This window comes from Triticum urartu, chromosome 4 (assembly GCF_003073215.2).
Source record: "Triticum urartu cultivar G1812 chromosome 4, Tu2.1, whole genome shotgun sequence".
NCBI lineage: Eukaryota > Viridiplantae > Streptophyta > Magnoliopsida > Poales > Poaceae > Triticum > Triticum urartu.
Window position 1 is genome coordinate 136,289,498 of NC_053025.1, and position 12,887 is coordinate 136,302,384.

General features: G+C 47.5%; 1 protein-coding gene across 1 annotated transcript; it reads right to left on the reverse strand.

The window, feature by feature from the left end:
* Window positions 1–3,102: 3,102 nt before the first annotated feature.
* Window positions 3,103–6,009, reverse strand: LOC125551095. The gene is made up of 2 exons (XM_048714251.1): window positions 5,333–6,009; window positions 3,103–3,471 (listed from the first exon to the last, which is right to left on the reverse strand). Exons 1-2 carry the CDS (start codon window positions 5,516–5,518, stop codon window positions 3,355–3,357), a joined length of 303 nt encoding a protein of 100 aa, XP_048570208.1. The 5' UTR covers window positions 5,519–6,009; the 3' UTR covers window positions 3,103–3,354.
* Between the last annotated feature and the right edge of the window lie 6,878 nt (window positions 6,010–12,887).

Sequence of the window (12,887 nt, forward strand, 5' to 3'; positions counted from 1 at the left end):
GGCAAACTTCTGAGCTGTATAATCAATTATGTTTGTTTTGCTCCAGATTGTTTGCTAAAAAGACATTCTGTTTGTCCAATTTGCAGGGAACTTGTGAAGCTCTTGATAAAAGGAGATTCTGTATTGCACCATAAACTTCCACATTTCCACATTTGAGAGGGTATATTCTACACATCCTTTCTCTCGGAATATATCATCATTTCACTAAAACGTTGGGTTGCTTGTCTTGCTGCTGTTTGTTTCTAGTATTCACTATGTAGTACCGACATCTTTGTTGAACTACATAGTCGGGTTTTTGTCCAGTTGGAATTATCTACTTAATTCTAATCCAGACGTTCACTCTTTAAGTAATTGTGCACGAGACCATGTTTGTCACATTTTGCTTTCCTCCAATATTATGTTATATATATGCTGACTGCTTATGTGTTTACTATGTTATGTGTGTATTGGTTTTGTTATCGGAACGGTGCGATTAATCAGCAATTTATACCTTGTTTGTGTGTAATAGTTTGTTTTTCTTTGGCTTAGGAAGCAAGAAGTTATAGCTAATTGGATGCATTATCTACTATTGCACAGAAAAACGCATTGTGATGGTGCTTATACGATAAAGGATTACGTGAAAGGGGGATAAAGAGGTCGACAGGATGAATCCATGCTTTGCTGCGTGAGGAACAAGGGTTGGAACATTTGATTATATGGGTTTAAGCTAGTGTTTGAACTTTGTACTAAACCTGTACTAAAGGTCGACAGGCCATTTTAAGTACCGTAATTATTGGCCTACCATCGTTACAAATTGTGCTGGCCATTATATTACTCCTACTTGATGGAATAATCGATACTACCTCCGATCCAAATTAATTGAAGCTGCTTTAGTATAACTTTGTACTAAACCTGTACTAAAGCAACGCCAATTAATATGGATCAGAGGGAGTATATGTTGGCTTTCAGTTGACTATCCACCCGCAGCTTCCATCTCACAACATCATTTTTTAGTGATTTACAAATATTGATAGTCATTTGGCAAAACTGCCAACTTGGAGCATAGCTCGATTATTTCTCGAACAAATGGAAGTTTCAAGACCCCAATCTAGAAATAGTCTATGCACACGAGTAAGAGCAATTGGAACTTTGGAAGCACATTGACGACATAGTCCAAAGCATCGTGAAAACCCCTGTGATATCTTTCTGTGTAACTCAAAAGTTGAATAGGTGCTATTGAGTCATTCGTTGCAAGACTTGGAGCATGTAGCTCTATCATGTCCAGGTAAGCGTACTGCTTATGCATAAACTTGGAGAAGTGCACCGTTCTTTGCTTATCCACTCGATGCGCTTGAACCCTGCTTGAACTCTGCAGAAGATCACAACATAGCAACATGTGCTGCAAATCCCTTACATTGGCTGACGCTGTAAATAGCAACACCAATAGTGGAAAACTCTCGCAACAAAAAGAAGAAGCGGTAGTGGGAAACAAAATGCACTGAAAACAGAGTTTGGCCACATTATGTAGCACATAAGTTGGGGCATGCTATAATATAAATGCACTAAAAACAGCCTCTCTCTTCTTTCACCCAGCGGATTCAATATATTGTTCCTTATTCGCTCGTCTCTACATATTTCACAGGTATGGATTCCTTCTTTGCAAATTCAAGTACTCACTTTGATCCAATTAATTGGCGCAGCTCTAGTACAACTTTGTGCTAGAGCTGCGTCAATTAATTTGGATCGGAGGGAGTAGTATAATTTTACCCTTTTTGGAAGCACGCCCATCATCACACAACAACGAACATTTGCACAATAAACCACACACCAAATCTGCATACACTGTAAGAATTTTCAGAACATCTTCCTCCGGATAGATTGGAGCAAGATGCATTAGAGCATCAAATCGGTAAACCATTTCTTCAGGCACTAAAAGCATTTCCCTTATCGCTAGGAATCTGTTAAATACTCTTGCTGCCTGTCAGCTCTCCAGGATAAAAACGAAACTGCATAATCGTTTGTGCTCATTGCGAAATCTATAGGCCTACCCTCATTTTCCATCATCTCACCACAGTACTCGCTTGAAACAAGACTCCCAGCCGGTTCGCAAGTGAGACAAATCCATGGCACCAAAAACTAGATGTGATATTGATGATCATCGCTGCATCAACATGATTCAGATGGACCAAGTTGCCACCAATACCCCGTTGGCATAATCAGCCACATCAGCTGATAGCATCTGCTTTGTCAGTCTCAAGGATGCAGGAGCCTCTCGATCGTAATAGGTATCACTTTCTGTATCCATGTCGAAATCCACTTCAACCTTTGAGCCGCTTGGCTTCACGCAAACCTTCCTCAGAGGATACTGGTCGATCCAATTTGCATGACAAAAACACACAGCTCCTTCAATTAGACATGCCAAGGACATCGAATAAGAAGAGGAAGAAGAAGAATCCCGGACCTCCTGTATTCCTTCCATGTCCTTGGCATGTCTAACCCCAAAATCCCCACATATCCCAAAACACCGTTTGGTTCTAGTGTATTTGACATGTTTCATCCTCATATTTCCCCACAAATCTCCAAACTCTAGTGCATTTTTCTCAATACCCAATACATTACCCCTACTTAGTGGATTGCGGATAAATGGGAATTTGAAGGGATTAGGTGAAGGTTACGGTTTCACCCAATCCCTGTGAGGATTATCCCCACCAATCCCCTCAAAAACCCTAGTACCAAACAAGGCCTCAGCTATTGCAAGTAATACTACTGTATTCGACAACTTTATTAAGACAAGCAACATGTATGGTCTATGCATTTCAGAGACAGTCAGGCAGCGATGCAGACGTCGTTAGCTAGATGATACATTTATTCAGCAATGGTATGTAAGATATTACTATGGCAAGCATACACTTCAGAAAAGCAACTACTCTCGGCTCACAAGGTTTGCAACAGCTCTCGATTCACAAGGTGGCATCCCATGTACCACAGCAACCAACAAGACAACTCAAAAGAAAAGCTAATTTTGCATCACCAAAAGAAGTTACAGAATCATCTTCCATTACACCAAATTGCTAGATCCCATACACCACCAAAGGGCTATACTTGTATCGGCGCATCTCGACATCAACGAAGTGGAAACAATGATTAAATAATAAAAACATGCAAATTCAGTTCCAAATCCATACACCAGGCTCCCAGCATATACGACACAAGGTTCATACGTAAACAATTTGGCACATTTAGTCCAAACATATAACCCCCATGTTACAACTGCCGCCGCATTACACACAAGATGCAACCAAAACAGATACAGTGCAAAGTATCCCCATTCGGGCGCTCCAATTACACGAGTATCAAACGGGTGATGAAGGTTCGTCACCGGGCCTTCTCGGAGTCAGATTTTGCCGGTGATGCAACAAGGGTCCTCCAAAGGTACCGCCCGCTTGCCATGTCCACCATCGTCCAGAATCCTGTCTTCGCGGCAGATGCAACCTACATTTGGGTTCAAGTAGCCCTTCAGTCTTAGGTTCTCATTACGAAAGCAGTAAGCACATTTCTTGCAAATTTGTACACTGGAAAACTGTTGCCTAATCTTCTTCTTAAGTAATGAAACTTACCAACCCTCCATCAATGGTAACCCAATACACGTTAGCAAAGTTAATATGCATACATCAACTGTTTGAATACTTAACTTCACATAATATTTCTGCATATAGTTCAAGATAAACATATACTTCCTCTGTCCCAAAATTAGTGTCGTGGTTTTAGTTCAAATTCCTCCATCCCAAATTACTTGTCTTAGATTTGTCTAGATACGGATGTATCTAAACACTAAAACGTGTCTAGATACATCCGTATCTAGACAAATCTAAGACAATTAATTTGGGACGGAGGGAGTACTATAGGTTTTGGATGCTACTCCCTCTGTATCAAAATTTAAAACTTTTTTTGGCCTAGATTTAATCAAAAAATGTCTTATATTTTGATATGGAGGGAATACATCCGAAGAGAGTAAACATTCACACACTAATTTTATACCACGTTATGAGAGCAACAGAGCATTTGGGTGTGGCTACAACCTTGTCCAGACGATGAAAAATTCAAATGAGGACTCTTCAGTGCAATGACAAATAGGTATCCACCACTATGAACAGGACTGTCAGAATTTGCACAAATTTGTAGGCTATAGCATATAGTTCCAGATAGGTGTATCTAGTACTCCCTCCGTCCATCCATTTCTATCCATTTCCGTGACAAGTAATTCGGGAAAGAGGGAGTATGAGTTTGGATGCTACATCACAGATATTTTAGACCGGTTGATGCAAGAGAAACAGAAGATCTTAGTGCGGCCTTAACCTTCAAATGCTGTGGTCTCGGACTGGTGAAAATTTCAAAGTTTCCAAAGCTTGGTTAATTACCAAAAGGGTATCCATCCACTTACTGTTTTCTCCGTTTAGCAGAATCAGCACACATTCATGGCCAGCAGGTATCAATCTATGAGGTCACAAGTCACCACTGTCAACAAGGCAGGTACTCCTGTAGGTAACCGACAGTGATGCTAACTTATCTATGGCGTCTCTGAAGGATGCGCTAAGCCACTAACAGTTAGTCCGGGGGCATCAAGAAGTCAGCAAGTCTCAACCAGGAACAATGTGTCGACACTAGATCATTATGAATCCCCGTTGCAGTGCATGCATTTGGGGATCAAAAACAGAATCATGTCATGGGTTAATTTGGATAGGAAAATCAGCAATTCATTAGGCGGCATAATCTTGTTGCTTGTAGCTGTATGTTATAAAGGCCTAGATAATCTTGGTTAATTACCGAAAGGGTACCCATCCTCTTACTGCTTTCTCCATTTAGCAAAATTAGCACACATTCATGGCCAGCAGCTATCAATCTATGAAATCATCACACAAGTCACCACTGTCAACAAGGCAGGTACTCCTGTATGTAAACAATAGTGAGGCTAGCTTATCTATGGCGTCTCTGAACGATGTGCTAAGCCCCTGACAGTTAGTCTGGGAGCATCAAGACGTCAGCAATTCTCAACCAGGAATAATGTGTCGACACCAACTCAATATGAATCCCCATTGCGCGTCTACATGTTTCCCCTTTTTTACCTCGTGCCGTGCACGCATTTGGGAGTCAAAAACGGAAGCAGGTCCTCGTTAATTTGGGCACGAAAATCAGAACTTCATTAGCCGCACAATACACGGGAATAATCTCGCGGCTTGTAGTTGTACGCTACAAAGACCTAGATAATCATTCTAAATAACAACACGCACGGCCAAGAATTTGCAACAACGATTGCGCAAATGTGCGCTGATATTGGAAAAGGCAAGGGCAATACCTTGGAATGGAGCGGCGCGGGGTCCCTGGGAGACCCCGGCGACCCCTCGTCGTCCTCGTCGTTCGCCGCGACGGCGGCGGCGTCGTCGTCCTGGAACAGGTCCGGCTCGGCGTTGAGGCCCCGGAGGAGGAAGAAGCCGGCGATGGTGGCGGAGAGGAAGATGAGTATCACCCTCAGCGGGCACATCTTTGTCCCGAACAATCAACCGAGGATCGCACGGGAATCAAATCAAGCAAGGCTCCCCCTTTCGCCCCTCTCGTCGGCGTGGCGAGAATGGGAGGGGATTAGGGACGGCAGGAGGAGGAGGACGAGGAGAGAGTAGGTTGGTGGGCGGATGGATGGATGGATGGATGGATGTTGATTCTTCTTCCTTCCCAGACCTCTTCTTTGACTGGCACGCACCACCACCACCACCACCTAACGCCTGCGGCTTTTGGGCAATGGTGTTCTTTATTTATCCCTTTGATGAGATGGAGGAGCGGTAAACAACTCTGGCCTCGAGCGACGCGAGATTGGGTTTCTTTTATTGAGTTCGCGGGGAGAATCCCCTCTCTCCGCTCCTTGGATCCCGTAGGCGGCAGGAGGAAGACGAAGATGGAAGAAATTGTTTTTTTGTTTTTGTTTTGTGAGCATAAAAGAGGAGGAGAAATTCGCGGTGGGAGACGAGAGGAGGAGGATGAGGGCCCCTGTCCGCCCTGTTCAAAAGGAAACAACGCGGTTGGTTTGTGACGTAGAATTTTCCGGCCGGCGTGTCGGTATAGAAGCAGCGACAGTTGTTACCCGCAAATTTTCTTCCATATCCGTTCACGGGCAGGGGACTAGTTCACAGACATGAATGTGTAAAGCGGCCATTCAACGTTGTCCGTATACATTTCAAGATCAATGCGAACTAACGAAACGAAATTCGTTCGAACACGGCAAAATTTATTCAAGTTCGGATATAATTTACATAAAAGGTCGATTTTTTGACCGCTTAACAACACAAAAAACTACGAAAAAAATCTAAACCCTATACCGCACGACCACCTTGTATGTGCGGTCCCTGCCCTACTGCACCGTCATCGTTGGTGCCGTCTTTGTCATGGTCGACAGAATGGCGTCGGAGGGCCGCGACTGCCTACCGCTCGCGGAGGAGCCGTTCCGCCTCCTACTATGATGTGCGGAGTGCCACCGCGGTCACTGCAGACGTTCCCTTTGGAGCCCTGGTCGCGACCTTGCCGCGGCTGGCGTTGGCGGAGCAATCGCTAAGCGACCACTCCTCGTCGATCATGGCGAGCTCGTCGTCAGGGAGGCGCCTGACGACCGTTTCTGCGATGATCACGGAGCAGTTGAGTGCCCATGCGGAGGCAAGGTCAGGATCGTTGTGACCCAGCCCGACGTCACATCGCTCTTGGCGAACGCGGAGCGGCGACCGGCATTGCACTAGTCGTACCTCGCTTGCTGCCTCGCGGCGCGCTCCGCCTCAGATACGACGGCCCTCGAGCCCGAGGCACTGTCGTAACCACCTCCTTCAAGGTAGTGGAGGAGGCGGCCCAGCGCCTTTTGATCGCGGCGGCAGCTCTTCCATAACGGCGAGGCGGTGGCGGTGCGGCAGCGACGAGGGCGCATCCATGCGGCCGTACCGGCTGCGCTGCGGGGACGCCGACTCCTCCTTGACCTAGCATCTGATCTGGATGCCGTGGTGGTGCGGGGCGTCAGTGGCTTGTCCTTGACACGGTGTCCGGTCTGGACATCGTGGTTGTGCTGGGACGAGGCCGGCTCATCCTTGACAGGCCGAAGCAGGGATGTCGTCCCACGCGTCACGCTGTGGCGCGACGGGGATGGTGGCTCCTGCTTGACGTGCACCGACGATGGTGGAGATGGGCCCATGTGACAGAGCGAGCACTCCATTATTATCTCGATCTGACGGACAAAATCTTTGTCCATCAGAGCGGCCTCCTTGATGAGTCGGGCGGCTACTGCTGCGGCGTCTGATACTCCTCGTCACCGGAGAAGATGACGAGCTCCTTGTTGGCGAAGGAGCCGGCCGCCGTGGATGCCGACGGTCCCAGAGAGTGTGGACGGCAACGCCAAGAACCACCATAGGAGGAGTTTTCACCGACTCTGCGTGCCGGCACGGAGTGTTGGGAAACGTAGCATGCAATTTTAAAAAAAATCCTATGCTCACGCAAGATCTATCTAGGAGATGCATAGCAATGAAAGGGGAGGGTGTGTCTACGTATCCTCGTAGACTGTAAGTGGAAGCGTAGGATAACGCAGTTGATGTAGTCGAACTTCTTCTAACTCCGACCGATCAAGCACCGAACGTACGACACCTCCGAGTTCTGCGCACGTTCAGCTCTGGTGACGTCCCTTGTCCTCTTGATCCAGCAAGATGTCGAGGAAGTAGATGAGTTCTGTCAGTACGACGGCGTGGTTACGATGATGGTGAAGTGATCTCCGCAAGGCTTCGCCTAAGCACTACGAAGATATGACCGAAAGCGTAAACTGTGAAGGGAGGCGCCGCATACGGCTAACAGTAGATGTTGTGTTGTGCTAGGCGCCTCCCCTCCTCATATATATAGGGGGGGGGGGGGGGGGGGGGGAGGGAGGAGCAGCCCTAGGGGCGCCCCAAGTAGGAGGAATCTGTTGGGGAACGTAGCAGAATTTAAAATTTTCTACGCATCACCAAGATCAATCTATGGAGTTATCTAGCAATGAGGGAAAGGGGAGTGCATCTACATACCCTTGTAGATCGCGAGCGGAAGCGTTCAAGAGAACGGGGTTGATGGAGTCGTACTCGTCGTGATCCAAATCACCGATGACCTAGCGCCGAACGGACGGTACCTCCGTGTTCAACACACGTATGGTTGGGAAGACGTCTCCTCCTTCTTGATCCAGCAAGGGGGAAGGAGAGGTTGATGGAGATCCAGCAGCACGACAGCGTGGTGGTGGAAGCAATGATGATCTCGGCAGGGCTTCGCCAAGCTCAGCGAGAGGGAGAGGTGTCACGGGAGGGAGAGGGAGGCGCCAGGGGCTAGGATGCGCAGCCCTCCCTCCCCCCTCTTTATATAGGGGTCCAGGGGGGCGGCGGCCAAGGGGGGTGGCTTGCCCCCCAAGCCAAGTGGGGCGCCCCCCACCCCTAGGGTTTCCAACCCTAGGCGCAGGGGGAGGCCCAAGGGGGGCGCACCACCCCATCAGGGGCTGGTTCCCCTCCCACTTCAGCCCATGGGGCCCTCTGGGATAGGTGGCCCCACCCGGTGGACCCCCGGGACCCTTCCGGTGGTCCCGGTACAATACCGGTGACCCCCGAAACTTTCCCGGTGGCCGAAACTGGACTTCCTATATACAATTCTTCACCTTCGGACCATTCCGGAACTCCTCGTGACATCCGGGATCTCATCCGGGACTCCGAACAACTTTCGCGTTACCACATACTAATATCTCAACAACCCTAGCGTCACCGAACCTTAAGTGTGTAGACCCTACGGGTTCGGGAGACACGTAGACATAACCGAGACGACTCTCCGGTCAATAACCAACAGCGGGATCTGGATACCCATGTTGGCTCCCACATGCTCCTTGATGATCTCATCGGATGAACCACGATGTCGAGGATTCAATCAATCCCGTATACAATTCCCTTTGTCAATCGGTACGTTACTCGCCCGAGACTCGATCGTCGGTATCCCAATACCTCGTTCAATCTCGTTACCGGCAAGTCACTTTACTCGTACCGTAATGCATGATCCCATGATCAACCACTTGGTCACATTGAGCTCATTATGATGATGCATTACCGAGTGGGCCCAGAGATACCTCTTCGTCATACGGAGTGACAAATCCTAGTCTTGATTCGTGCCAACCCAACAGACACTTTCGGAGATACCCGTAGTGCACCTTTATAGTCACCCAGTTACATTGTGATGTTTGGCACACCCAAAGCACTCCTACGGTAGCCGGGAGTTGCACAATCTCATGGTCTAAGGAAAATGATACTTGACATTCGGAAAAGCTCTAGCAAACGAACTACACGATCTTTGAGCGATGCTTAGGATTGGGTCTTGTCCATCACATCATTCTCCTAATGATGTGATCCCGTTATCAATGACATCTAATGTCCATAGTCAGGAAACCATGACTATCTTTTGATCAACGAGCTAGTCAACTAGAGGCTCGCTAGGGACGTGTTGTGGTCTATGTATTCACACATGTATTACGATTTTCGGATAACACAATTATAGCATGAACAATAGACAATTATCATGAACAAGGAAATATAATAATAACCATTTTATTATTGCCTCTAGGGCTTATTTCCAACAGAATCCTACTTGGGCATCCTCCCAAACCTGCGCCCCCCTGCCATATGTGTGTGCGGGAGAAAGGTAGGGGAGGGAGGCGCCCCCCCCCTTACCTTTCTCTCTTGAGGAGGGAAAGGCAGGAGGGGTTTCCCCCTTCCCCTTTCCTTCCCCTTGGGCTGGCCGGCCAGGTCAGGGGCGCACCAGCCCCTTGTGGGCTGGTCTGTCCCCTCCTTGGCCCATTAAGCCCATACATATGCCGGGGGTGCCCGGAACCCCTTCCGGTGACTCGATAAGTACTTGATACTCTCCGGAACGGTGTCCGAATACCATCGTTCTATATATCAATCTTTACCTCTCGATCATTTCGAGACTCCTCGTCATGTCCGTGATCTCATCCGGGACTTCGAACAACATTCGGTCACCAAATCACATAACTCATATAATACTATATCATCATCGAACGTTAAGCGTGCGGACCCTACGGGTTAGAGAACTATAGACATGACCGAGACACCTCTCTGGTCAATAACCAATAGTGCCTGGATGCTCATATTGGCTCCTACATATTCTACGAAGATCTTTATTGGTCTAACTGTAATGACAACATACGTTATTCCCTTTGTCCATCAGTATGTTACTTGCCCAAGATTCGATTGTCGCTATCTTCATACCTAGTTAAATCTCGTTACCGGCAAGTCTCTTTACTCACTCGGTAATACATCATCCTGCAACTAACTCATTAGTAACTTTGCTTGCAAGGCTTCTTATGATGTGTATTACCGAGAGGGCCCAGAGATACATCTCTGATACTCGGAGTGACAAATCCTAATCTCGATCTATGCAAACCCAAAAAACACCTTCGGAGATACCTGTAGAGCATCTTTATAATCACCATGTTATTGTGATGTTTGATAGCACACAAGGCATTCCTCCGGTATCCGGGAGTTGCATAATCTCATAGTCGAAGGAATATGTATTTGACATGAAGGAAGCAATAGCAATAAAACTGAACGATCAATATGCCAAGCTAACGGATGGGTCTTGTTCATCACATCATTCTCCTAATGACATGATCTCGTTCATCAAATGACAACACATGTCTATGGTTAGGAAACTTAACCATCTTTGATTAACGAGCTAGTCTAGTAGAGGCTTACTAGGGATACGGTGTTTTGTCTATGTATCCACACATTTATCAAGTTTCCGGTTAATACAATTTTAGCATAATTAATAAAAATTTATCATGATATAAGAAAAATATAAAATAACAATTTTATTATTGCCTCTAGGGCATATTTCCTTCACGGAGCACCATGACTTTGGCATCGCCATCGCTAGGCTCGGAGAGGGGAAGGGGCTCAGGCACTGAGACGGGGGATGGGAGGGGTGGTGCTTGGGGGGGAGTGCGCCTCTGTGTATCGCCCGCGCACGGCTTAAATAGCCGCGGCCAGGCCAGGCGAAGGGACAATCAGTCCGCTTTAATGCGGCGCAGCGGCCGGAGTTGGTTCCTCGGTATGCGACGTCCGCATTGAATTGGCAACGCCCAAGAGGTCACGTTCGTTAGCGCAGCCCTCCCATACGGTCAAATCGCGGCATCAATGTCGCCCGACGCATGCACTGGGCCAGCATGAATGTGGTGCGGCAAGCTACGCGGGCGTTTGAAGAAAAGCGGGGGAGAGGCAGGTGGGGGACGGACTTTGGTGGGCCAGGGCGATCAAACGCGGGCTTGGGAGCGGTTCGGACGCCCACAAAGCCTCATGATTCTCTCCGGTTTGTGGGAGGAAGTATGTCCGGATCGCCCGGCAGACCGATACATGCCCGCCCTGGATAGCACAACACGTCTGGACTGCACAATCCAGACATATACGGACGGTTTGAGGGTCGGCGTTGGAGATGTCCTTATTAGGAAACCTTGTCCGACTAATTTGACTATTTGAATTCATAACTCGGCCGTAAATCTCTCGTACGAGTATATTAGTTGTATAGTAAATTATAATTTAACCATAAATTACTTATGAATATTAGTTAACTTAGACAACATATTACTTATAAATATTACAAATATATTATTTTATGTATCAAATTCATATTATTGGACTAATGATATTTATTTTATTCAAAAAACATAATTTGACCATAAATTATAATCATACAACCCCTATCTCTCCCGTCCGGTCAATCGCGGCATCAATATTGGCCGCTGCGTGCTCTGAGCCGACATGAATATGGTGCGGCAAGCGACGCGGGCGTTTGAAGGAAAGAGAGGGAGAGGCGGGTGGGGGACTTTGATGGGCCGGGGCGATCAGACGCGGGCTTGTGAGCGGTTCGGACGCCAGCAAAGCCCCATGTTTGTCTCCGGTTTGTGGAAGAAGGTAGAGAAAAGTATGTCTGGATCACCCGACGGACCGATACATGTTCGCGTTGGATAGCACAACACGTCTGGACCGCACGGTCCAAACGTTTGCGGGCGGTTTGAGGGTCGGTGTTGGAGATGCCCTTATTAGGAAACCCTCTCCGACTAATTTGACTGTCCGAATTCATAACTCAATCGTAAATCTCTCGCACGAGTATATTAGTTGTATAGTAAATCATAATTTGACCATAAATTACTTATGAATATTAGTTAACTTAGACAACATATTACTTATAAATATTACAAATATATTATTTTATGTATCAAATTCATATTATTGGACTAATGATATTTATTTTATTCAAAAAACATAATTTGACCGTAAATTATAATCATACAACCCCTATCTCTCTCTAAAGGGGTTCGTGGATAAAAAAGCTGACGTGCATAAAAGAGAATGCGTTGGAGAGGAGGAAGGGCTCGTTGAGGGGGAGGAGGATGGTGTGGTGCTCGGGAGGGGGTGCGGATCTGAACGGCGTCGGAGCATGGCTTAAATAGCCGCAACCAGGCCAGGCGGAGGGAAAATCAGCTTGCTTCAATGCGGTGCAGTGGGCGGAGTTGGTTCCTTGGTACGCACCGTCCACATTGAATTGGCAATGCCCGAGAGGTCATGTTCGTCAGGGCCGCCCTCCCGTCTGGTCAATCGCGGCATCAATATTGGCCGCTGCGTGCTCTAGGCCGACATGAATGTGGTGCAGCAAGCGACGCGGGCGTTTGAAGGAAAGCGAGGGAGAGGCGGGTGGGGGACATTGATGGGCCAGGGCAATCAGACGCGGGCTTGGGAGCGGTTCGGACGCCCGCAAAGCCCCATGTTTGTCTCCGGTTTATGGAAGAAAGTATGTCTGGATCGCTCGACAGA